A 22,536-nucleotide genomic window follows, 5' to 3' on the forward strand; every position below is an offset into this window, starting at 1 on the left:
ATCAACACTGCCCCCCAACGAGTGATCTGTCTGTTACAATTGATGAAGCTATATTGTCACATCACCCAAATCCATAGTTTACATTAGGGTTCATTCTTGGCGGTGTACATTCTGTGGGCCTGGACAAATGTGAAATGTCATGTATATATTATTGTATCATACAGTTGTTTCACTGCCCCTAAAATCCTTTGTGCCCTGTCCTCTTCATCCCTCACCATATCTTTTTAAAGCTCTCCCGCTGATTCTCATTTGCAACCAGGGCTGAGAATCACTGAGTGGTTGATTTTTTTTTTTTTTTAAGATTTATTTATTTATTTATTTGACAGAGAAAGATCGCAAGTAGGCAGAGACGCAGGCAGAGAGAGAGAGAGAGAGAGCGAAGCAGGCTCCCCAGTGAGCAAAGAGCCTGATGTGGGGCTCGATCCCAGGACCTGAGACCATGACTGGAGCTGAAGACAGCAGCCCAACCTACTGAGCCACCCAGGTGCCCCACTGAGTGGTTGATTTTTAAGGCTCCTTCCAGCTTTAATGTTTTATCATTCTAAAATATTTTGTTTTTGCCCTACCCCTGGGGATTAGTGCTGATTTGGATGACAGCTTTGAGAAATATAGAAACTGCCCATGAGCCACAATCTTTAAAACAATGGCTTCTAAACCCTTTTTCCATTTCAGCACATCTAAGGCATCCCGTACAGCACATCTAAGGCATCCCGTACCGCCTAATGTAATAGGAACTCAATTCATCAGTGATTCGTAATTGGGGTGTTAGGACTGTCAGACTCTCCCCGAGGGTGTGTATCAATTGAAAAAAATTCCTCAGGTGTTTCTGGTGGCTGGTGGAGGAAGAATGGGGCAGGGTGGGGGGTGGTAGTTAATCCTACTCAAGTAAGAATTTAAAACAAAAATATAATCACAGTCTAGGTAGATCATTACTAGATTGTGCATGAAAATGACATAGAAGGGTCACTAAAACATGAGGTTTATTTGCCCTGTTCCCAGAGATTCTGATTCTTTAAGTCTGAGGTTTAGCAATCTGCATTTTTTTCCTTTTTTTAAAAGAGTTTATTTTAGAGAGAGAGGGAGAGAGCGACCAGAAGGACAGAGGAGGTGGGAGAGAGAAAGGGAGAGAATTCCAAGCAGATTCCATACTGAGCATGGAGCCTAACTTGGGGCACAATCTCACATCCTTGAGATCCTGACCTCAGCCAAAACTAAGAGTTAAACGCTTAAATATCTGAGCCACCCAGGTGCCCCAGAAATCTACTTTTTAAAAAATACTCCTAGAGAATTCTGAGGCAGTGCTAAAGGGTCCACATGTTGGGAAACATGGATTCTCAAATACTTAGCTGCTTATGAACAGGAACTCAGTAATATTTTGTTGGAATATTTCTAAATTCTTTAAAAAACAGTCTAAGGGGCAAGAAAAAACAAATGCTGGTGTGATTGTGGCAAAAAGAGAAGCCTTGGACGCCTGGATGGCTCAGTGGGTTAAACCCTCTGCCTTTGGCTCAGGTCATGATCCCAAGGGTCCTGGGATCGAGCCCCACATTGGGCTCTCTGTTCACAGGGAGCCTGCTTCTCCCTCTCTCTCTGCCTATCTGTCAAATAAATAAATAAATAATCAAAAAAAGAGAGAGAGAGAGAAGCCTTGTGCACTGTTGATGGAAATGCTCATTGGTACAGCCACTATGGAAAACAGTATGGAGATTCCTCAGGAAATAAAAAGGAGAACTTCCATATGATCCAGAAATCCCACTTCTGGTATATATCCAAAGGAAATGAAAATAGGATATCAAAGAGATATATGTACCCCTGTGTTCACTGCAGAGTTATTCACAATAACCAACCCTGGAAGCAACCCAAGTGTCCATTGATAGATGATGGATAAAGAAAATATGGTATATATGTATGCAGTGGAATATTATCCAGATCTTGTCATTTGTGACAACATGAATGAACTTTAAGGTCATTATGCTAAGTGACATAAATTAGAAAAATACAGATACCCTATGATCTCACATGTGGAATCAAAAAAAAAAAAGCCAAATTCAGGTTGTCTGGGTGGCTCAGTCAGTTAAGTGTCTGTCTTCAGCTCAGGTCATGATCTCAAGGTCCTGGGGTCAAGCACCGCATCAGGCTTCTGCTCCCAGGGAGACTGTGTTTCCCTCTCCTCCCTGCTAGTGCTCTTTCTCACTATCTCTCTTTCTCAGATAAAAAAATGAAATCATCATGTTGTACCCCTTAAACTTACATGACGTTGTTTGTCAATTTATAATCAATAAAGTTGGAGAAAAAATAAAGACCAGAACATAATGTGTTAATGTGTACTTTCTCATGAGAGTCCATTTTTGCATTGACATACTTACCTTATAAAAAGAATTGCTAAATCAGTGGAGTATCAGGAGTGGGGGAGCTTATTATTTTTTGTTTATTTTTTTGTTTTTTGTTTTTTCATTTTTAGGGTTTTGGTTTTTTTTAGCCTTGATAAGATACTACAGTTGAGCTTTATTTTTCACATATCAGTTGTCTTGTGTCATACACCGACTCACAATTTTCTTACCCCGACCAAGTTCCAATTACCAAACCTCACGAGTCACATCTTCTATTTCACTGTCACAGATGCTGTAAAATGATAGGCAAATATCTTAAAGCTAATGGTGGCAAGTTTTGTCATGAATAATGCATAGGCATATATTATGAACTGAGCGAAAGTGGATATTTTTCTCTTATTTTCCTTTTATTTTCATTACCATTCCAGGTCCAGTATGGAATTTTTCCAGATAACTTTACATTCAATTTACTGATGGATTATTTCATAAAGAAAGAAAATTACAAAGGTAAGAAACCAAACCTGGGTCCTTTTATAATGGGGCTTCATCTCCTAAAGGGAAGTAAGTATGGGCAAATTCGCTTATTTTGTTTCATAATGACATCTCTTTGGATCACTCTTTCTGTTAGAAATAGATGCATAGTTGATTTACCATACCATTTGCCCAGATACAACAATCGTATCCAGGTTTTTTTCCACTCAGTTTCTCAAGTTTTTTTGTTCCTGCCTCCTTGTGCAAAGGACAGAGAATTTAGTTAAGCAATAAAACTGCTTGAGCAGCCATGGCTGGTTAAGATTGTAGTAATGCGATTATTAGCTTGACTCTTTTTAAAAAAAAATACCATTTGCTAACTTTGTTTAGTTTAAGACACAGTTGTTATTCTGTGTGAAATATAAGACTAGAAAATCACTTGATTTTCTGGGAAGAGTAGTATTGTTGCTATGAAGAAAAGTCCTTTTACCTCCCCAGTCTCTTGTTTGCTCATCTATAAAATTGGTGGGTAATCTCTGAGGTCTCTTTACCCCCCAAATTTCTTGAGCCTATGCAGTTAATTTGAAGTGACTCTTCACTTCGACTACAATAAGGGAGTCCAAGGAAAAGATGGAGATTGCAGTAGACTGTACAGAGGAGTCAGGGGGCCCAATGTCCAGCCAGTGTCCATGGGTTAGGGAATCATATGACAACATGCTTCTACTTGGGGGCTGTGCCAATAGGGAGGGAAAGAGGAGCCTTACTATTGTGTAAAGACACACCTGGCTTTCCCTTTCCCCCATATTATCCTCAGGCTTGGTACTGAGAAGCTACAATGGAACTCTTTTACTAGCTATGTTAGTACTATGTTACCCATAGGGGAGCTATGTTAGTAGTCAGTACCTCAGGAAGGTGGATATAGACTGATGGGCATTTATGCATTTATAACATCTGAGATTCCTGCCATCGGGTTCCATCCCCTGGTCCCTGCACACCAGCACCATTGGCCTTTCCCACTGCATGCATACTCAGTGCTTAGGCTAGGGACAGGGCATTCCTTCCATGAGTGTGGCCACCTCTCCCCTTTGTCTACTCTGAATATCTGCTTTATCGTCTCTCAAAAGACTTGCAGTTGTTGATGCCAAAGAATATGTGCTGTATATTATTTTTTGAAATGTCATTTATCCCTTCTTGTCTATTTCTTATTCAGTCTTAAACCTACATTTCCTGAATTCAAGTGAAAGAGGATTGGCTTTTCTGTGTTACCAAATCTATGCTCCATGAACATCAGATTTAATAGTGTATCATTGGAGAATTATTCAAAGTAGTTTTCTCCCTGCCCTCTCTCTTTAAAGGGCATGTTAGAAGGATCAAAGGACTTTTTTTTCCCTAAATGCAGAGTAAATATTTAATATTGAGGATTTCTAAAAATCAATTTTTAATGAAGATTATTATCATTTATGGCAAAAATTTAGAAAGTATACTTTTTATTGTTAATAGGATAGGATATTCACATAAGTGAATATGGAGGAAAAGATAATTGATTGTACAGGGTAATCTAATTTCACTTCCCAAGCTGAATGAAATGCAGAATATAAATAAAAGATAAAGTAAGTTGATATATTTTTCATGTATAATTTTGGAGTCTGTAATGAACAATTGAAAAACCAGATTTTTTTTTAACTGGATTTTTAGGTTTAAATTGTATTCTTTTAAAATACTGGTTTGTTTGGGGTTGTTGTTTTAATCTCTTCCAGGTCCTTATTTGCTGCTGATTTAGTAGATGACTTTCTGGTGTGTCTCAGTTTCCCCATTTCCAGAAAGAATATAGAAGTACTTGCTATGGCCTCATTTAAAACCATGACAACATGCACAAAGCCAGCTGGCTAGGAACAGCTGCAAGTCAGTGCTAACTCTTATAATTATGATTATATGCAAAAATTGGTTAACACAGCAGCTTAGTTAGTCAAAAACATTTGTTGTGCCTGTTTTATGTTCTGGCACCATATTTTAAACCAATATTAACATTCTCTAATTTAGCAACAAATATTAAGGGAAAGAAATTGTCTGAACTTGATTTTCTTGGCTTCCATCTATGTTGTGGAATCTTAAGGGAAAATAAAAATTGCTCAAGGTCTGATCTGCTATGATCAGCGTTCATGTGGCAACAAATATCTTACATTGTATTTTATAGTCAGGGGCTTATAATTTATGAATGTGCATTTTCCTTTCCAGTCTTTCAAGTCTTTTTCAACTGGGCCTAATTATCCTTTTTATAGTCCTCAGTTTTCTGTCTCCATAATGATATCTGGGATTTAGGATCATCGCTAGCATTTGTCTTCATTTTCCCCAACACAGGGAAGGTTCCAGAACCCAGAATGGGGCAGTCAGCTGACCTATTCTGCTTGTCAGGGTGACCTGGAAAATATATTTGTCTCCTTTCTCTATGCCTTAGTTCTTCTAGCTGGCGGACATGATGTGTTAAATTTGCTTCACAATTTATGAGGCATTTTTGTATGTACTCTTTTTTTTAAAAGATTTTATTTAAGAGAGAGAGTGAGCAAGTGAGCATGAGCTGGGGGAGAGAGAGAGGCAGATTCCTTGCTGAGCAGGGAGTCCAGTGTGGGGCTTGAATCTAGGACCCTAAGACCATGACCTGAGTCGAAGGCAGATGCTTAACAACCTGAGCCACCCAGGCACGCCTTATTTTGTTTTGTTTCTTTAATTTAATTTTATTTTTTTTTTAAGATTTATTTATTTGACAGCACAAGCAGGGGGAACAGCAGAGGGAGAGAGAAGCAGGCTCTCCACTTAGCAGGGAGCCTGATGCGGGGCTCAATCCTAGGACCCTGAGATTATGACCTGAGCCAAAGGCTGACACTTAACCGACTCATACACCCAGGTGCTTTTCTGCCATAGTCTATTGAAGTAGGTGGGATAGATACTTTTTTTTATTATTATTATCATTAAGAGGATGATACTGGGAGAAGTTAAGAGAAATTAAGTAGATTATTCCATGTCCTTGAGAACATTGGTACAAAAGCACCTGACTTAGTATATAATAGTAAATATAATAGAAGCTAAATACTTGGGAAAGATCTAGTTTGTGGAAGATCTGGGATCAGAGCTCACATTTTTTTGCTTCTTAATTCTGTTTATTTTTCTGTCATGCCCCACTTTTTAAGTTTATAGTTAAGTACAGATTTGGTGATGTTACCTAAAACTAATACCCTCTCATTTTTACTTTGATCTTTTTGCCAGATGCTTTAACCGTGGTTTTTGAGATCATGATGCAAGAAGCCTTTGAAGTACCTTCCACCCAGCTTCTGTCCCTCCATGTTTTATACCATTGCCTGGCCAAGAAGACAGATCGCAGCGTAAGTGGTGGGTTGTCCAAAGGTACTCAGAGCCCAAGAAGCCTGCTGTGCCTCTTGAGCAGGGAGGAGGTGGGGAGAGGAGACCCCTGCCTTCAAAATCTGACATGCAACTCTGTGGCCCCTGAACAGCCAGGAATGAGTGCTCCTTCTGTACATTTTAGTTTCTGGTTTCTGACAGAGTGGAGCTGGATGGAAGTTCCTCCACTTGAAAGAATCTCAAGTGAAAATCCTTATATACATTTTGAAACTTGAACTAGGCTGAATGCCCCTCAGGTGTTCAGAAACGGGCAACTGACCGTGACGTTGGCCTTGAGTATCAAAGAAGCAGTGAGGCATCTAACTGGCCACAACCTCAGGCAGTCAATGCCGAATGTTCAGCTGTCATCAGTATTTTCCTGAGGCTGCTCTGGTCAGTCCAGAATACCAAGTTTTGGTTTCCTCTCTTGGGTTCAGCTATTTAATCATTGTTTACTGTTACCCTAAGAATACCAACAGTAATAACAGTAATAACTCATATTTAAATAGTACCTGCTTTATACCAGGCTGCGTTCTTAGTGTCTTAATTTATTAATGCATTTAATCCTCATAATTCTATGTGGATGAGAAGACTAGAGCACAGAGATGTTATATAATAGCGACTCTTAGGTGACAAGCCACCTGGGGAAGCCAGGCAGCCTGAGCCTGCAGTCTACCCTCAACTTCAGATGCAGCATCAAAATTTACTAGTTCGGGTAGAAACTGAAAAGGACATCTAATCCAGCTCATATTCAGAAGAATTTATAGTGTGTGTGGCTTTCCTAAGATGAGGGTCGTAGCCTGTGGCATACCTCACACGCATTAGTTCATTAAATTTTTGTTGAGCAGTGACTGCCTTCCATACATTGCCAAGTACTGGTTATACAATAGTAAACAAACACTCCCTGCTCCCAGTCAAAGAACAATACAGGCATTCAAAGCAAAACAAAACAAATACATGAATATAAAACTATAATGAGAACTACAAAGACCTCTCATACAACAAGCGTGTATTTTGGGAGTTTTTGTCTGTTTGTATTCTAAACTTAGGTTAGGAATGCCTTCCTTAAGGAAATATTTCTTGTGTTAGTATTTGAAAGATGAATAGGAATTAACTGGCTGAAGAGAGGAAGAACAATTCAAAAAGACACATGTAAAAGCCCAGTGGCAAAAACTATGGTGAGCAGAAAGGGGCTGGAAGAAGATTGGAAGACAGTGTAGATGCAGCAGAGAGAATGGTTAGAAGGGCAAAGGGTGAAATAAGGTTAGAGAATGTAGGTCATGCTAAGCTGTATTTGTATAACCTAAAAATAGTGAGAAACCATTGAGAACTTTTAAGTAGAAGGGGTAATATGGTCTGATTTGTGTTTTGAAAAGACGCATCTGGCTGTAATGTGGGTAGGAGATTGAATTGGGGCCATCATGGCTTATGGCTTATGGTCAGAGCACTTGGGAGACTACATGGTTGTCTGAGCAAGAGGTAATGAAACCTGGGGACCAGAATGTCTGTGGAGTTAGCAGTAGCCAGTGAACATGCTTCGGAGGCAGATAACATGATGGGGAACTGTATTTGGAGGCAGGGACATACAGGTGAAATCTTAACCTCCTCAGTTTTTGACTCCTATATCTGAATGGAAAGGTTGCTGTGTGCTTGCAAAGGGAACTCTGGAAAAAGACTGGGTTTTATGAGGAAAATCATTAGTTTGGCTCTGAACATGTTGCATTTTGAGATGCCTTTCAAACAACCAAGAGATTTTTATGAGAGAAATTGGGATCTTCCTGGAAAAATCTGGACTGGAGATATAGTTTATAATACATCTAGATGTAAATTTCTGCAGATGAGCCGTAAAGTAAAAAGGGAAATCAGGACCACTTTGGGTCCCCAAAACCACAGAAGGGAAGTGGTTTATAGTTTAGAATGCTTCTAAAAGGGTAGGTAAGATGAGGACTTTCAAAAAGTTCATTGAATTTAGTGGCCTGAAGGCACTAAATTGTAACCTGTGTTTCCATAGAATAATAGGGGATGAAAGGAAATAGGAATGAATTGTGGGGTGATTTAAAGGTGCAGAGAGGAGATAGCTGGTGTAGAGGAGTGCTTTGGGTTATCTAGCAGTGAAGGGGAGTGGAAAAGGGAGTGGGAGAGTGAGGTTTGCTTTGTATTAATGGGAAAGGCACTGGCACAAATGGACAGAACCTTGACCCTGGAGCAGTAGTACCTGATTTTGTTCATAATAGTATGTACAATAGAAGCTACAGGTTTGGGAGAGACCTGATCTCTGACGTTAACACACAAATAGCTTTTCATATAATCAGCGGTGTTTGTATTATTCTCAGAGAATTCTCAAAAAAAATATGTAAGGCATTCATTTGTTTGTTGTCATTCATCTTTTTAAAAGTCTTTTCAGAAGTATCTCTGTGCCAGCCAACCATCACTACACCGACTCAGTTCCTAGAGCTTCAAGGACACCACCCTTTGGCTCTTTGCCCTATTGCATTTTGATACTATAGGTCATGTTTTTCCCTAAAGAAAAGAAAAAAGTTTAAGGCTCCTTATTTATTATTCACCAGGTCCCTTCTCATGCAGTTTATGTGGGGGGAAATCAAACCTTAGGGCAATTTTCTTTTGAAAGTGAAATGCCCTGTCCTCTATTACCAGCTCTTTCTTTTACTGTACTACACAAGTGCCTGGGGAGGCTTTGTTTTTCTCCCAAGATCTTTGCTTTTTACAAAGGTTTAGAAAACCGTAAGAAATGACTCTTGTACCACACAAAGGCCACTGCCAGTAAAGAGGGTTGGGTGCGCATTAACACCTGGGGTGCCTCCGTTACACCTGGCTACATTCATTCATGTATGAATGAATGCCTGTATGCCTCATTCATTCTCTGCTTCCTCCCTGACCTCTGTCTACAGACACGAGTGCAGGGCATCCTGGTCTTTGTGTTCTTTATTTTTAAGCCCAAGCAAGGGTTCTGACCAGTGTGTTCTCATACAGCACCAAGATCACAGCTCTCATTGTCTGGGGTTGTTGCCAAGGCTATCCTTTGAGACCAGCATTTATAGCGAGCTCCTGTCCCTGCTGTTACTGCTCTACAGCAGGCTTAGCAATACTTGCATTTTTGCCCCTTTTTTCCCAACTCTCAGAAGACGCCAGTTTTCCTGAAGTGTAATTTTGGCAGCCTGGGTTGAAAGAAATGGTCACTAAGTGTTTCTGATTGTCCAATTTATTTTTAAGAGGCCAGATTTATCTAAAAGCAACCTAATAGTTGTATTTATTTTTACACTGTGAAGTGGGAGTCTTATCATTGCTGACTTGTTTAAAATTCAAAAGCTTGCCCCAGCATGTCGTAGCAATGTGAGTGAATATTGGGCTGACAGCATGTGTGATCTTTATTGATTGTCTCAAGGCAGTATTGGTCCAGAGTGTGCTTTTTATTTTTGTTTTGTTTTGCTTTTTTGATTGCAAAAGGAACTTTTATTCATTGCCAGAAATGTGGAAAATAATGAAAAGTGTAAAGAAAAAAACCAAAATGGCTCATAATTTCCAGAAATCCATTAACAGAAGGTATTTCTTTCCTGTATTAGTCATTAGGTATAACTGTCTTTTCTTTATAAAATTAAGATTATAATGTACCTATAGCTTTGTTATTTTACTTTTTTTTTTTTTTAATTTAGTGCTACAACTTGTTTTCCACCTATTAAAAATCAAATTTTTGCATGAAGTATTCTTTGTTTGACTGGACGATGATCTCTTTTATTCTGTTGCAGTGGGAAGAGGAGAGGAACTTTGGTGCATCCCTATTACTCCCAGGCTTAAAGCAAAAGAACTCGGTGGGGTTGAGTTCCCAGTTGTATGGCTATGCACTTCTTGGTAAGCTAAGTGATCCTTACAAATATTGTCCTTTTGGATAGAACTGATGCATTTTTCTACATTCTAATGATTTTTTATTTGATTTCAGTGTACCAGTGAAATTCCAATACAGCTTTTCATTTTTAGACATAAAAATAGACCTCGATAACCTTAACAGCTATGGGACAAAACCTTAAGAGACAGTAAAGAAGGTGCTAAAAATCTGTTACCGCTGCAAGGTGAAAACTAGTTCTGATGGCTTTGGGTTATATTTCGTGGTAATCAGTGTGAGGAGGGGATAAAGAAAGGAAAGTTCTGGCCCTCTTTTGGGAGAACCAGCCAATAAAAATTTTCCCAATACTAACAAAGATCTTGGTGTCTCTTTTAGACCTAAAGTCCAGGAGGTAGGAAATTAAGAGTTAGGGTTGAACTCATATCCGTGGTATTGTTTTCAGGTGAAGGAAGGGCTACTCAGAGAGTGCACCTAAGTAGCACTTTGGGAAAGCAGAGAGACTCTTGATACAATGTGACTGTTCCATGCTGGGAGATGGTTGCTTTACTTTGATGCCCTGATGGCATTGAAAGTCATGTCAGGAGGATGAAGCCTCGGAACTTGTTTGTGTGGAAGTGGGGCAAATAGCATCCAACCTAAGTGTGCATAAAATGTGCCCTGATTGGGGCGCCTGGGTGGCTCAGTGGGTTAAGCTGCTGCCTTCGGCTCAGGTCATGATCTCAGGGTCCTGGGATCGAGTCCTGTATCGGGCTCTCTGCTCAGCGGGGAGCCTGCTTCCTCCTCTCTCTCTCTCTGCCTGCCTCTCTGCCTACTGTGATCTCTCTCTGTCAAATAAATAAATAAAATCTTTAAAAAAAAAAATGTGCCCTGATTTACAGAGGTCTGTTAAATGCATATTATTTCAGAAGACACCTTCTCTTAACCATACACTGCTTTGACTTAACCTTCGTTTTATGAAAATCATCAAAGTTTTAGCAATTTTGAAATTGTTCCTCACTAACAAATGTGGTGTGGCCTTCTTAGATGCTGATTCTGTTGTAGTCTGACGGAGGGAGAGGAATTTTAGAGTTAATCAGCTGACTATCAGACTAGCAAAAGAATTGACCACTTTTTTTTTTTTTTTTAGATTTTATTTATTTACTTGACAGAGTGAGAGAGCGTAAGCAGGGAGAGCAGCAGAGGGAGAGGGAGAAGCAGGCTCCCCGCTCCATGCAGGGGCTCCATGGCAGCAGCTTCCCAGAGTGGGACTGCAACGTCTTAAAAATCTAAAATTAGCTGTCACCTGATAAGCTTTGTCTATTTATGTCCTACCACAGCCTTCCCAAATCCTCCTTCCCAGGAAAGATAAGTGAAGGTGGCTTTAAGACCTGGCACCTCAAGGTGACTTTGGCCGTTAGTGCAGAGAGGGCTTCTGTTCTGCAGGCGCACAGAGACAGTCCCTTGGCCCAGCCGAGGTCCCTGCCGTCTAGTGTCCACATCTTGAGCTCCAGTTGTGATGATTTGAGGTACAGAGAATAACATTCATATCTGAAGATCTGAAAAGGACAATAAAGCCCAAATAAAGGAAAGAAGAATAAAATCAGTTTTGGGGTTTTTTGGTTGTTTGTTTTGTTTTTTTTCATAAGGACAGTCGATGGGGGTGTTTTGGAGCATTTTGAAAAATACCAAACATTTGCTGGCAGGGAAAGTTGTCATATGTTGACAAGATTTCCACTGTAGGATAATTGTGGGATTTCTTTTTCAGAGGAAGATTTTGTTCTTGAAACAAAAAATAGTATTCAGTTGTTTGACTTGTATTCTAAGGGTAGTTCCACTTAAAAAGACAGATTATCAACCTCTCTAAATTTTCCTCAGCCCTGTGATTCATATATCCTCATGATAATTTCCACCACACCAAATGGAAAAGAAGAAAAGCATATTCGTACAGTTTTGTGTTAAAAAACAGTTTCAGTGAATTTCACCATATTCTTCATCATCCATCTGAAATGGCACCAGATCACTGGACAGGATGAGGCTCTTGGTACAGATTTGAAATGATTTTCCAGGTTCATATTCACTTGTGCTTTCAAGTCCTCAGTCTCATACATAGTGGGAAGCCATGGCCGAGGCTTCTTCATTGTTCTTTTTGGCCACAGGGAAGGTGGAGGTGCAGCGAGGGCTGCGGGCTGTGTACCATAACATGCCTTTGCTGTGGCAACCCGGCTACCTTGACCGAGCCCTTCAAGTGATGGAGATGGTGGCCTCGTCCCCGGATGATGGGAAGCTGTGTGCAGAAGCGGTACGTCCCTCAGCTCTGAGTCTGTCCTTTAGCCATCTCCTGTTCCTCGTAAGCCAGCCTGTGAATTTGTTTGCATGGTCTTCCCCTTCCCCCTGCTGTATTCACTCTGTAGAATCGCGTATTCGTCCAGTTGAAAAGGAATGAAAATCCACACACATTCTCAGTGCTACTGACAAAAAGTATTAGAGAATAAGATGAATGTTGATGCCATAGCTGTCTGAGAGGAAAACTACCGCTCTCCCCTGGAATTGAAACTGAGCTCCAATCTTTCTGTAAAGGAGACTTGCCTAGATTCTGAGGTTCTCCTGCACATTCAGAATGACCCTCTTTTGGTTGTGCTCTGTGGTGGGTTTTCTGTCCTCCCAATTCCAAACTGGTTGAGGAAGAGAGCATGGAAGAGGAATGCTTGGAGTCCCCATCAAACATAATTTTTGGGTCCTTCCCCAGTTGACTAAAGGTGAAATCAGGTGCTGTGGTGCTGATCCGTACACAGGTGATTCTGAGCCTGCATATTCATACCACACACTTTGTGCTAGGTTGTCCCTGCCATCCAGTGGGGAATTTCTGATGTAAAATTGGATAACCATGACTCTTGCCAATAATTTTACAAGAGAAAGAGTTCACAAGTTGCAGATCCCAACTGTTCTTCCTTTCCCTGGCCTAGCTTCTCTTCACGGTGTGTTTTCAGGGCCACAGGATGGTTAGTCCCTGACCCCTCTTTCTGCCCCACAGCTGGCTGTGCTGGACAAAACGCTGAAAGCTCTGACTGCTCCAGCCCCCGCGGCTTCAGAGGAACAGTCCCAAGAAGGGGAAGACAGCCGGGGCTCAGAAGACCTGGTGGAGCAGCTGGACGTGGAGGAGACTGAACAGTCCAAGCTTCCCTGGTATCTGGAACGATTTAAGGTGCGTTGTAGCAGAACTGAGCCCCCCTCCACTGTGCTTCTTTGCTGTGGTGTCAGACAGGCAGGCCTTTCATGCCTCACTGTCACACACAGAGGCATGAAAAACTGATATCACCAATGAGGCTTCAAACAGGAAGGAGTCTTAAACAAATGGAAACAAATATTTTTATACTCCTTTTTGTGCATGAGCTAATCAGTCCCAGTTTTGTTCACTGGAGCAGTGTGTCATTACACACTCATCCCTGATGTGTCTGATGGGAGGGTACTAGCTTGCCGACTCAGAGTCGTTGCCTGACTCCAACCCCAGGTGGAAAGGATCTGGTCATTTCTCTGTATTGCACGCATGTGCTTGATAAACCAAAACCCCAAGTGGGAATTAGAAAGCCACATTCAAGTATGGTGGAGATCAGCTACAGGCATCTTCTGTTGTTTGGTTTTGTGTTGTGCACGTGGGCCCTCCAAATAGGTTATTGGACTGCATGGAAGATGTAAGCACGTTTCCACTGTTTCTTTTCCAAATAGTCTTGAGCACTCAAGCTGTCTTTGGTAGCTTTCAACTGCATGGCCCAAAATACTCTGTTACCAGCATCAGGGAAGAAGAGCCGTGTTACAGGTTAAACCCTTGGCCTCTTCCTTGCTTTGTTTCTTGTCTACAAAGGGCAGAGAGAAAAATGTGCTGCCTGAAGAATTCTTTAAATGAAGCAGAAAACCTTCCCATCCATGCCAGCTGACTTAATGTGTCATTTGGGGCAGAGAGGTGTCATTTTGCCTACTGATGACATATTCAGTAATGCTGAACATGGGATACCTCTGTCCCAGTGTTGCAAGGATTCTCTGTACTTGCAGCTGCTGTTCCTCCCACTAATTCTATAAAGTCATTGTTCAAGGTCTCTCTTTCAGAATTTGAATACTGAGAAAGGTTGACCGATATTAGGTACACAGAACTGGCGGTAAAGTACTTACATACCTACCTGTTCCTCTTAACTTTGCAGATTAAGAAAGTCTAAAAAACAAACAAAAAATGCTGCTATAACACACCTAAAAATGACTGCCTCTTCTGCTTGTTTCTTATATATTTAATCTCAAAGAATAGAAATCTGTGCTGCATTAAATTCTCAGTCCTCATTCTTCTACACATGCATATTTTTGAAAATTGAAAAGAGGAGACAAACATTTATTGGCTGCTGGCTGTGTCGCAGGCATCAGTGCGTTTCACCCATCCTCACTGCGGCTCTGCATGGCGGAAGCTGCTTTTCCTGTGTTACATGACACCAGGCTGAGACGCGCTGGCCCGTAAGTGACTGATCTGGGATTTGAACCAAAGTTTGCTGACTCAGATTTGAGTCCTTATTCTCTTGTCCCAAACTGTCTCCTTGCCTCCAAACTGCACAGAAAGTGATCTTGGAAAGAAATCATTTTCATTGTGCATTTCTTTTTTTTCCTGTTGCCTTTTATTAGTCTTGGGTAATCTGTGTGGGGTCCATTTTTACAGGACTGACCCAGCACACTAGGCCTCCAGCCACTCCTTCATGTATGGATCCTGCCCACCTTCCAGGCCCATATTGGAGCAAGCCTCATCACCTATGCCAGTGAATTGTGCTTGTGTTTGGAACATGGGGATTCGTGGCATAAGCTGCAGCTGAGCCATGAGTGGCTCTCTCTTGATGGTATACATCTTGAAGCACTTAAGGAGATTAGTGTTTTTAGTACTTGACTCCTCCAGGAATACAATACCGCCCAAACCAAGATGCCATTTCAGATGGAGCTGTGAGCAGTTTGTAAAGGCTGACCTGCGACGGAGCACAGCAGGTGGAAGCTTATAATAGTGCGAGCACTCATGGGAGCCGTTTAGCATGCCATTAGTAGAAAGTTTTTGAAATGATTTCCATCTGTTGAAAGGAACCCTGGTTAAGCAAACATTTATCTCCATCATTCTGAAGGAAAAGATGTGGACGGACTTGTGCCCGGTTATCAGCTGCTTCTGCCATTTTGTGTGCATCTTGGAGTGGTTTGCTCTGGGAGTTTGGTTCTTGGTTTGGTGCAAGTCAGAGCAGATAGGTAGATTTGTTAGGTTTGTGCTGTCTTTATGGATTAAAACAAGAAATTACATAGAAAACCACAGCATATGGAGTTCCATTTACTGGTCGTGAGTGAAAGGAGAGAAATCACATGTGGTGCATCTTAGCAAAAGTGCTGGACTGAAAAAAAAGAAGGGAACAAACACTGTATCTGGATGAAAGGCAGCATAACAGGTTCCCAATAAAATGCCTTTTCCTGTAAGCAGAATATGTGGAGATTTTGCAAATGACTTAATCTCCTTTCTGCTTTGCCTTCTCTCATCTGCATTCTCCTTCCATCCTCCTCCCCACCCCCATCTTTTTTTTCCTTGATTTCCAACAGGACTTGCACTCTAAGCTTGAGGCCCTGGGCCGAGTTGAGTCAGAAAGCCTTTTGGCTCTGACCACCCAGCTCATCAAGGAACAGCTCCCCACCTATGAAGCCGAGGACATCGCGGCCTATGAGCAGAAGCTGCAGCAGTGGCATCTGGAGCGGGTACACTTGATTCAAAGGGAAGAGGAGCAGAGGGAGAGGGCAAAGCAGGAGTACGAGGCCCGGAGAGCAGCAAAGGCATCTGCCTAACAGGCCCCCAGCGCTCCAGGCCCCAGCACAAGAACTTCACTAGCTCCGTCCCAGGACTCACGGTGACTTGAGGGCAGCCGCCTCCATCCGCCCTTCTTTTGCCTAAAGCAGGCCGTTTGTGGTATCAGAGCCACAGTTGTCAATGTATGAAGGCACTGACTTCCCATCACATGCCATGGAGGGCTGCAGAGCTGTGAGTGGCAAGCAGTCAGACTGAAGCCCCAGCTACACACCTTAAACAAGGTGCACCTGTGGCCTATGGGGGGGCAGTTCTGGGGTCCAGGATCAGTGTTGAACAGTGAAAACTCTTGATCCATAGCAGTGGTAGAGGGAGAGACTGGTTGAACAGCCTGGCGTTGAGCACAGGCTTTTGAATGGTATCTCACCAATGGCAGAGTACACATCCTAAGCCTCATCCCCCTCCATGGCCTCCCAGCCTGAGCTGGGTGTGGGATGCCCACACATCTCACCTTCTCCTTCCCCTGTGTCTCTTCTCTGCAGACCTGAACTTGGGGGAAATTGAGGACAGGAGTGAACACCACCATGAGCCCACTGGCTTTCAAATTTCAGGCACCCACAGTGATATTTTTAGAGTGGAAAGGTTTCTGAGGAGAACGCTAGCTCTAGCTCCAAAGCCTCCTTGGCTTGGCTTCTCCATCATTTTGGGGTAACTTCTTTCCAAAGCATTCTGAGCTCTTTTCTCAAGGAGGTAAAGTGAGCTCTTTGTGTCCACATGTGCACACACGTACAACTTGTCAATACACATTTCAATTGCAGAAGTAGGAGAAAACGAGAGGCAGCATGGGGCTTGTAGTACTTAGGAGACATGCATAATTGTACAACTGTCAGGAGGTGGAAATTCCTTCCTGAAGTTTCTCTGTGAAAGCATTCAGGGGCAGCTCCTGTTTGCTGTGTAATTTTGCCTTTAAACACTGTTGTTCAAGGTTGTGCTGTTTTATCAAGAACTTGTGGAAATAAATGTCCTGGGATTCTTTTGTTGTGTTCTTTGTCTTTTAGGGAAGGGAGGGAGAGAGGAAGTCACACAATTAATATGGTTAGTCTGATTTTGAGCAACACTTTTTAACCTTTCTTCTCTATCAGACTTTGGCACTTACAACTACCACCACAACCGTTAACATGAATTGAGGACAAAGTGTGTGCCACTACCTCAAGCAGCCCTGTGTGGGAGGTAGAGTAACCCCTTTCTTGAATGTGGAAACAAGCTAAGTGGCTGAGGCAAGGCCAGCCCTGCTCCTCACCTGGCGTGCTGACTGCTGGCCATACCTGCCATGCACATTGGCGCAGGGCCTTGTTGCTGAGCAGAGCTGAGTCTTAGGCAGAAGGTCAAAACTCAAAATAAGTTATGATACTTTGGCTTATCAGGGACAGGACTTTTTCCACCACTTCCTTATTTTGTCAAGAGGGAAGATTCAAGATGGATCAGAAGGCCCCTTTTGCTCCGTAGATTACTGACCATCACAGCATAAAGGATCACATTAATACTTGGCCTTCGGTTTCCTCCCCATCTGTCCCTACCCCAGTTTTTGCCAGAGTGCGGAGCATGAAAACTGCCACTGAGCAGCAGTACAATACCTGACTGTCCCCGTTGTGGGACCGTGTTGCCTTGGCACCAAACTTTGCATCGTGTTTTCACACTTCTTGCTGGCCATGGATATCAGATATATGTGTGGGATTTTTGTTGTTGTAGATTTTCTGTGTATTCACAGGCCCTGAAAATTAGTTATTAAAGTCATTTTTTTCACTATGAATGAATTAACATTGTTAGTAGAGGCCAGAAATCTTGCTGAACATCTCATGGTGCACAGGGCTCCCGCATGACTAGGAAGTACCTGGTCCAAGATGTCAGTTGTGCCAAGGTCAGAAACCTTGGCTGAGAGCAGAGAAGCAAGGCATCTACAGACATTTTTGCAGTGATGTAGATGAGACTCAAAAATAATGTTTGTGCAAATAGCTCATTTACAAATGGCATTTCTTAAGCTAGAAAAATAATATTTAATAATTTAATTAACTAATAAAATAATAGTTGCCTTTTATCTAAGTAAACGAGTATAAAATATGCAATAATACAGGGTGGGCTATTAGTCTTCCTCAACAAAGTCCATTGTGGAAAAGGGTAAATGATGATTTATATGATTTTGCTGTCAGGCGATATGTAACCGGGGCCAGGAGTCTTAAGTTCCCAAATGAAGCTGCTGTGATGTGAACTCCTATGAGTAAGCGGGCTCTGCACCACTGCACCCAGTGACCTCACTGGGAGTGCATGGTAAGAAAACGATGAAGTTAGAAATGGGCCCAGAAAAGCAGAAAATGTGTTATGGTTGTATTTTCATTAAATGGTCATTAATAATCTTCAGAGCTGAACTTTTCAGTCTCTGACCATGATAAATTTTTAAATCTTAACTTTAGAAAATGGGGTAAGACGAGTACTTTTCAATGTCTTTATGTCAGGGAAATTGCCTTTTATTCTAAATAATAGCTCTTAGTTTGAAAATAACCTTTCCTTTACCCCATTGAGTTGGCCTTTTTGCTGATATTGCATGCTGCTGTGAGGATGCTCTTACCCATATGGTAACAAGGAAGTCCAAAAAAGATGGTATCAGTGCCCGAGTTAATGGGAGTTACCCCTGAGAGCTTTGTTTAAAACAGACTTGGGCTGCATGTTTACTATGTATGAATGTTAGGGGTTTCAGATCTGAGCTGGACATGTTCAGAAAACAAGGTTTATTCTTAAAGGAAGCAGCTGAAATTTAATTCCATGGTGGGCTTTAAATGCTAGATCAAGGACTACAGGGAAGATTTAAGGATTTCTGAGAGGTACATTATATTCTCATGCACTCAATGGTAGGGGAATTTCACTTGCTTTTTGGCTTCTACAGTACTTCATCTCAGCAGAGTTTAAAATTTTAATCTTTAAAACCCCCCTCGCCCCAGGTTAAAAGCCTAAAACAATATGTGGAATAAAACCAGTGCCCATTAAAAGCTACCTCCAGTGACAGTCTGCTGGGCCACTGTTGGATATCAGTATTTCCGGGGCTCTGGCTTATCACTGGACCCATCTTGATTATGAAACTTAGATTTAACAACTCTTCTTTGTGAATGCCCATTTTTACCCAGCTTAATTTCACCCACTTGGAATAGCCCTGCAGGGCAGGGATTATTGCCCTTCAGAGGGGAAAATTGAGGCTTATGTGTCTTGCCCAGGGCTACACAGCTAATCAGTGGGGTCGCAGTACTTGAACCCAAGTTTGTCCAATTCCAAACCCACTTCCCAACAACCACACCGCATAACCACTGTGACGACCTGAGACAAAGTACGTTCATTCATTCAGCAAATTTTTATTGAATATCTGTTGTGTGTCAGGCACTGTTAAAATAGTCACTGAGGGGGCACCTGGGTGGCTCAGTGGGTTAAGCCTCTGCCTTTGGCTCAGGTCATGATCCCAGGGTCCTGGGATCAAGCCCCACGTGGGGCTCTCTGCTCAGCAGGGAGCCTGTCTCCCCCTCTCTCTGCCTGCCTCTCTGCCTACTTGTGATCTCTATCAAATAAATAATCTTTTTTTAAAAGATGGTCACTGAGGATACAGCAAGGAACAAAAAGGACAAAGATCCCTTCCCTCTTGGCATTTACATTCTGTGGAAGGAGAGTTAATTCATAATATGTCATGTGGTGATAAGTGGTGGAGAGATAATGCAAAGAGAAGGAGAAGAGAATGCTGGGTAAGGGCTGGAGGTTGCAACTTAAACTAGCTTGGTGAGGGAAGGCCTTCCTAGAAAGATAACTTTTGACTGAAGACCCACAGGGGTGAGGGTGAGAATCATGGTGTTACCTATGGAAAAGTGTGGTAGACAGAGGAACCAGCACAAAGAGTCCAGAGGGAAGCCTGCCTTGGGGCCAGAGGACTAGCCTGGAGGCCAGTGTGGCTGGAACAGAAAGTTTAAAGTGGAGAATAGCAGGAGAGGAGGCCAGAGAGTAAGGGGTACAGGAAGGGACAGATGGCGTAAGACTCCCTGGCCCATTAGTAAGGGTGCTGGCCTGCACTCTGAGATGAGAGCCCATCTGAAGGTTCTGACGGCATGCTCCGACCGAATATTTTCAGGGGGTTCGCTAGTCTAGCTGCTATGGGGTAAATGAACACAGAGGGCAGAGATGGGGTGTGGTAATATAGGTTGGTTAGGAGGCTACAGCCATATTCCAGGAGAGAAACGATGGGCTTAGACAGTCACAGTAAATGTGAGGAGAAGGGGATGGACAGGGTGTTTTTGAAAAAAGAGCCAGCAGACTTGCTGTTGGGCCAAGATTTTTTACCTGAGTAACTAGAGTAACGTGTTCATGGAAGTAGAAAAGCCTAGGGAGAGTAGTAGTTTGGGGAAATCAGGAATTTGTTTGAAGGCATATTAAATTTGATTTGGGTTATTTTACAGATCCTTATTGATCATCCAAATGGGGCTCTTAATAGCTGGATATGAATTTGGAGATCAGAGAAGAGGTATGGACTGGAGATAGCAGTTGTAAAAGTCATCAGCTTAGGGCAGCTGGGTGGCTCAGTGGGTTAAGCCTCTGCCTTTGGCTCAGGTCATGATCCCAGGGTTCTGGGATTGAGCCCCCGCATCAGGCTCTCTGCTCAGCGGGGAGCCTGCTTCCCTCTCGCTCTCTCTGCCTGCCTCTCTGTCTACTTGTGATCTCTGTCAAATAAACAAATTAAAAAAAAAAAAAAAAGTCATCAGCTTAAACCCATGAGAGTGCATTACAGTAACCTGCAGTTTTGGTTTGAGCAGAGAGACTCTGAGCCATGAATGGAGCTGTGCCTATTTTTTGTAGCGAGATCACCCCATGAAGCAGTCCTTATTATGTTGCTCCATCATCTGTGAAAACATTGCCAGTGACACCCCCAGAATTACCCAGAAGAACTGCTCGTCTTCAAAGAACTGGGTTTGACCAAGAGTCGATCTGCATGTATGACCCCAGTGCATTTTTTAAGGTGCACAGTATAAAATCAAAGAGGAAATGGTGATCTGGGATTATGAAAGAGGCCGAGAATTCACAAGTGAGGAGTTTGTCAAAAGATCATTATAGGGACACAGAGAAGCATTTAGAATTAGCAGTACAAGTATAGAGAGAAGGTAGAGTCAGTACCGCAGCAGACCTTTGTTGATATACCTGGAAGACGGGAAAAAAGAAACTGAAGAACGCCACCTCCGGTGTCTAGGAAAGGACCAGCTGGAAGGGCATTCACTCCCTCCCCATCTCTGCTGTGCCTGGGTCTAGAGGGAGTAAGATAGAAACTCATGGAGAGGTTTGGGTAGGGTGAACAACTGGCAGGGCTTCCCCAGGACTGATGACCTGAGAGCCAAAGACAGGGCCATGCTGGGCGATGCAGATGGGCCCGCACCCTCGGTTCCGGCCAGAAAGACGTGCTGGAACCGAGTAGTGTGATAGTGGAATAGAAGATAACTTCCTTTAGTGTGATAGATGTAGTTAAAATCTCTTGTGGTGATTTCCCACCCTGAGTACTCACATGCTTAACCCTTTGATTTCTGGAGACATTTCCAATTCCTTTTGCCAAGCAGCAACTTCTAATGGGACCAGTCCGTGAAGTCCTATGGTTTTGGAGGCACAAGATAAGATAAAAGGAGTGTATGTAACCAAGAGACATCCTTATGACTCAGGACAGGCTGCAGTAACCTGAAGCCAAAGGATCATCTCTGGAGACAGACTGGGCCAGGTCCTGGAAGTCTCTGTTGAGCCCTCTGTGGGCATATTGTTGTGGCTGTGTGGAGGGAATCAAGATGCCAGGGCCTTGCACTGTACGCTCGCCATTCTGAACTGAGTGGGCCCCCCAGGGTTAACTGCTCCTGCTCTATTGGTGTGATCTGTCGCCTCTGCCTGGAGTTTGCATTCTGCAAACCTTACCCCGTACACACATACTGCAGGTCTCCGCTTAGACATCACTTCGGGTGCTTTTCCTAGGTCACCAAAACTCACCCTTGAATTTTGGGAGCCCCTGTCACCCCAGTCACTTTAGGGCAGCCCTTTGTTTTGTTTGCCTTTGTAAATTCCCACAGTATTACCCACTGCTGGGTATAGAGTGAACGTAAAAGAATCAAATGACTAAGAGAAATTCCTTCCTTTTTTCAGATACTCTGTTATTTATAACCACTTTTCCTGAACAGATTTTCGTTCTTGGGTGTCAGTCAAAGCCACGGGTTATTATGTTAGTTATATAAGCTTATTTTGTAACTGAGTAAGAAACCAAGTGGGAGATATGCTATTAGATGTAATTCCTGAACATGACGGCTTTGTAGAGCCCCAGATTGGGAGGGATCACCCAGTCTGACCATCTTGTCAAATCCTCTCATTTTACAGGTAAGTAAAGGAACTTCGGATGGATAAAGTAACTGAGGTCAGCCAGCCAACTGTCTGTGGCACAGCTAGGATTAAAACCTGTTTTTGCTTTCTATAAGAAACCCTCCCAGTATCCTCCTGCATCTACATTGGTCTACTTGTTGTTTTTAAGCAATAATGATAATGATCTGTTTCCTTCACCTCCCAGTTTCTGTCCTTAAACCCGAGCTCCCAGGGTGGATTAGTAAAGATAACGATGTAGCAGTTACCCAAATAGTACAACGCCCTCTTTGCAGTTT

General features: G+C 42.5%; 1 protein-coding gene across 7 annotated transcripts in view; it reads left to right on the forward strand.

The window, feature by feature from the left end:
• The window catches only part of MRPS27 (mitochondrial ribosomal protein S27), a 102,057-nt gene that overhangs the window by 70,307 nt on the left and 9,214 nt on the right, over window positions 1-22,536 (forward strand). For 4 of the 7 annotated variants that reach the window (XM_082722981.1, XM_082722976.1, XM_082722977.1 and 1 more), the window contains 6 exons: window positions 2,759-2,837; window positions 6,063-6,178; window positions 9,959-10,061; window positions 12,189-12,331; window positions 13,064-13,234; window positions 15,634-16,865. In XM_082722981.1, the coding sequence (XP_082579107.1) occupies window positions 2,759-2,837; window positions 6,063-6,178; window positions 9,959-10,061; window positions 12,189-12,331; window positions 13,064-13,234; window positions 15,634-15,873 (852 nt within the window). In that variant the 3' untranslated portion in view covers window positions 15,874-16,865. Of the gene's footprint in view, window positions 1-2,758; window positions 2,838-6,062; window positions 6,179-9,958; window positions 10,062-12,188; window positions 12,332-13,063; window positions 13,235-14,725; window positions 16,866-22,536 lie in introns of those variants that run through there. The other 3 variants (XR_014309523.1, XM_082722978.1, XM_082722979.1) reach the window with 2 other exon arrangements.

Source organism: Mustela nivalis, assembly GCF_964662115.1.
Source record: "Mustela nivalis genome assembly, chromosome: 3".
NCBI classification, from domain to species: domain Eukaryota; kingdom Metazoa; phylum Chordata; class Mammalia; order Carnivora; family Mustelidae; genus Mustela; species Mustela nivalis.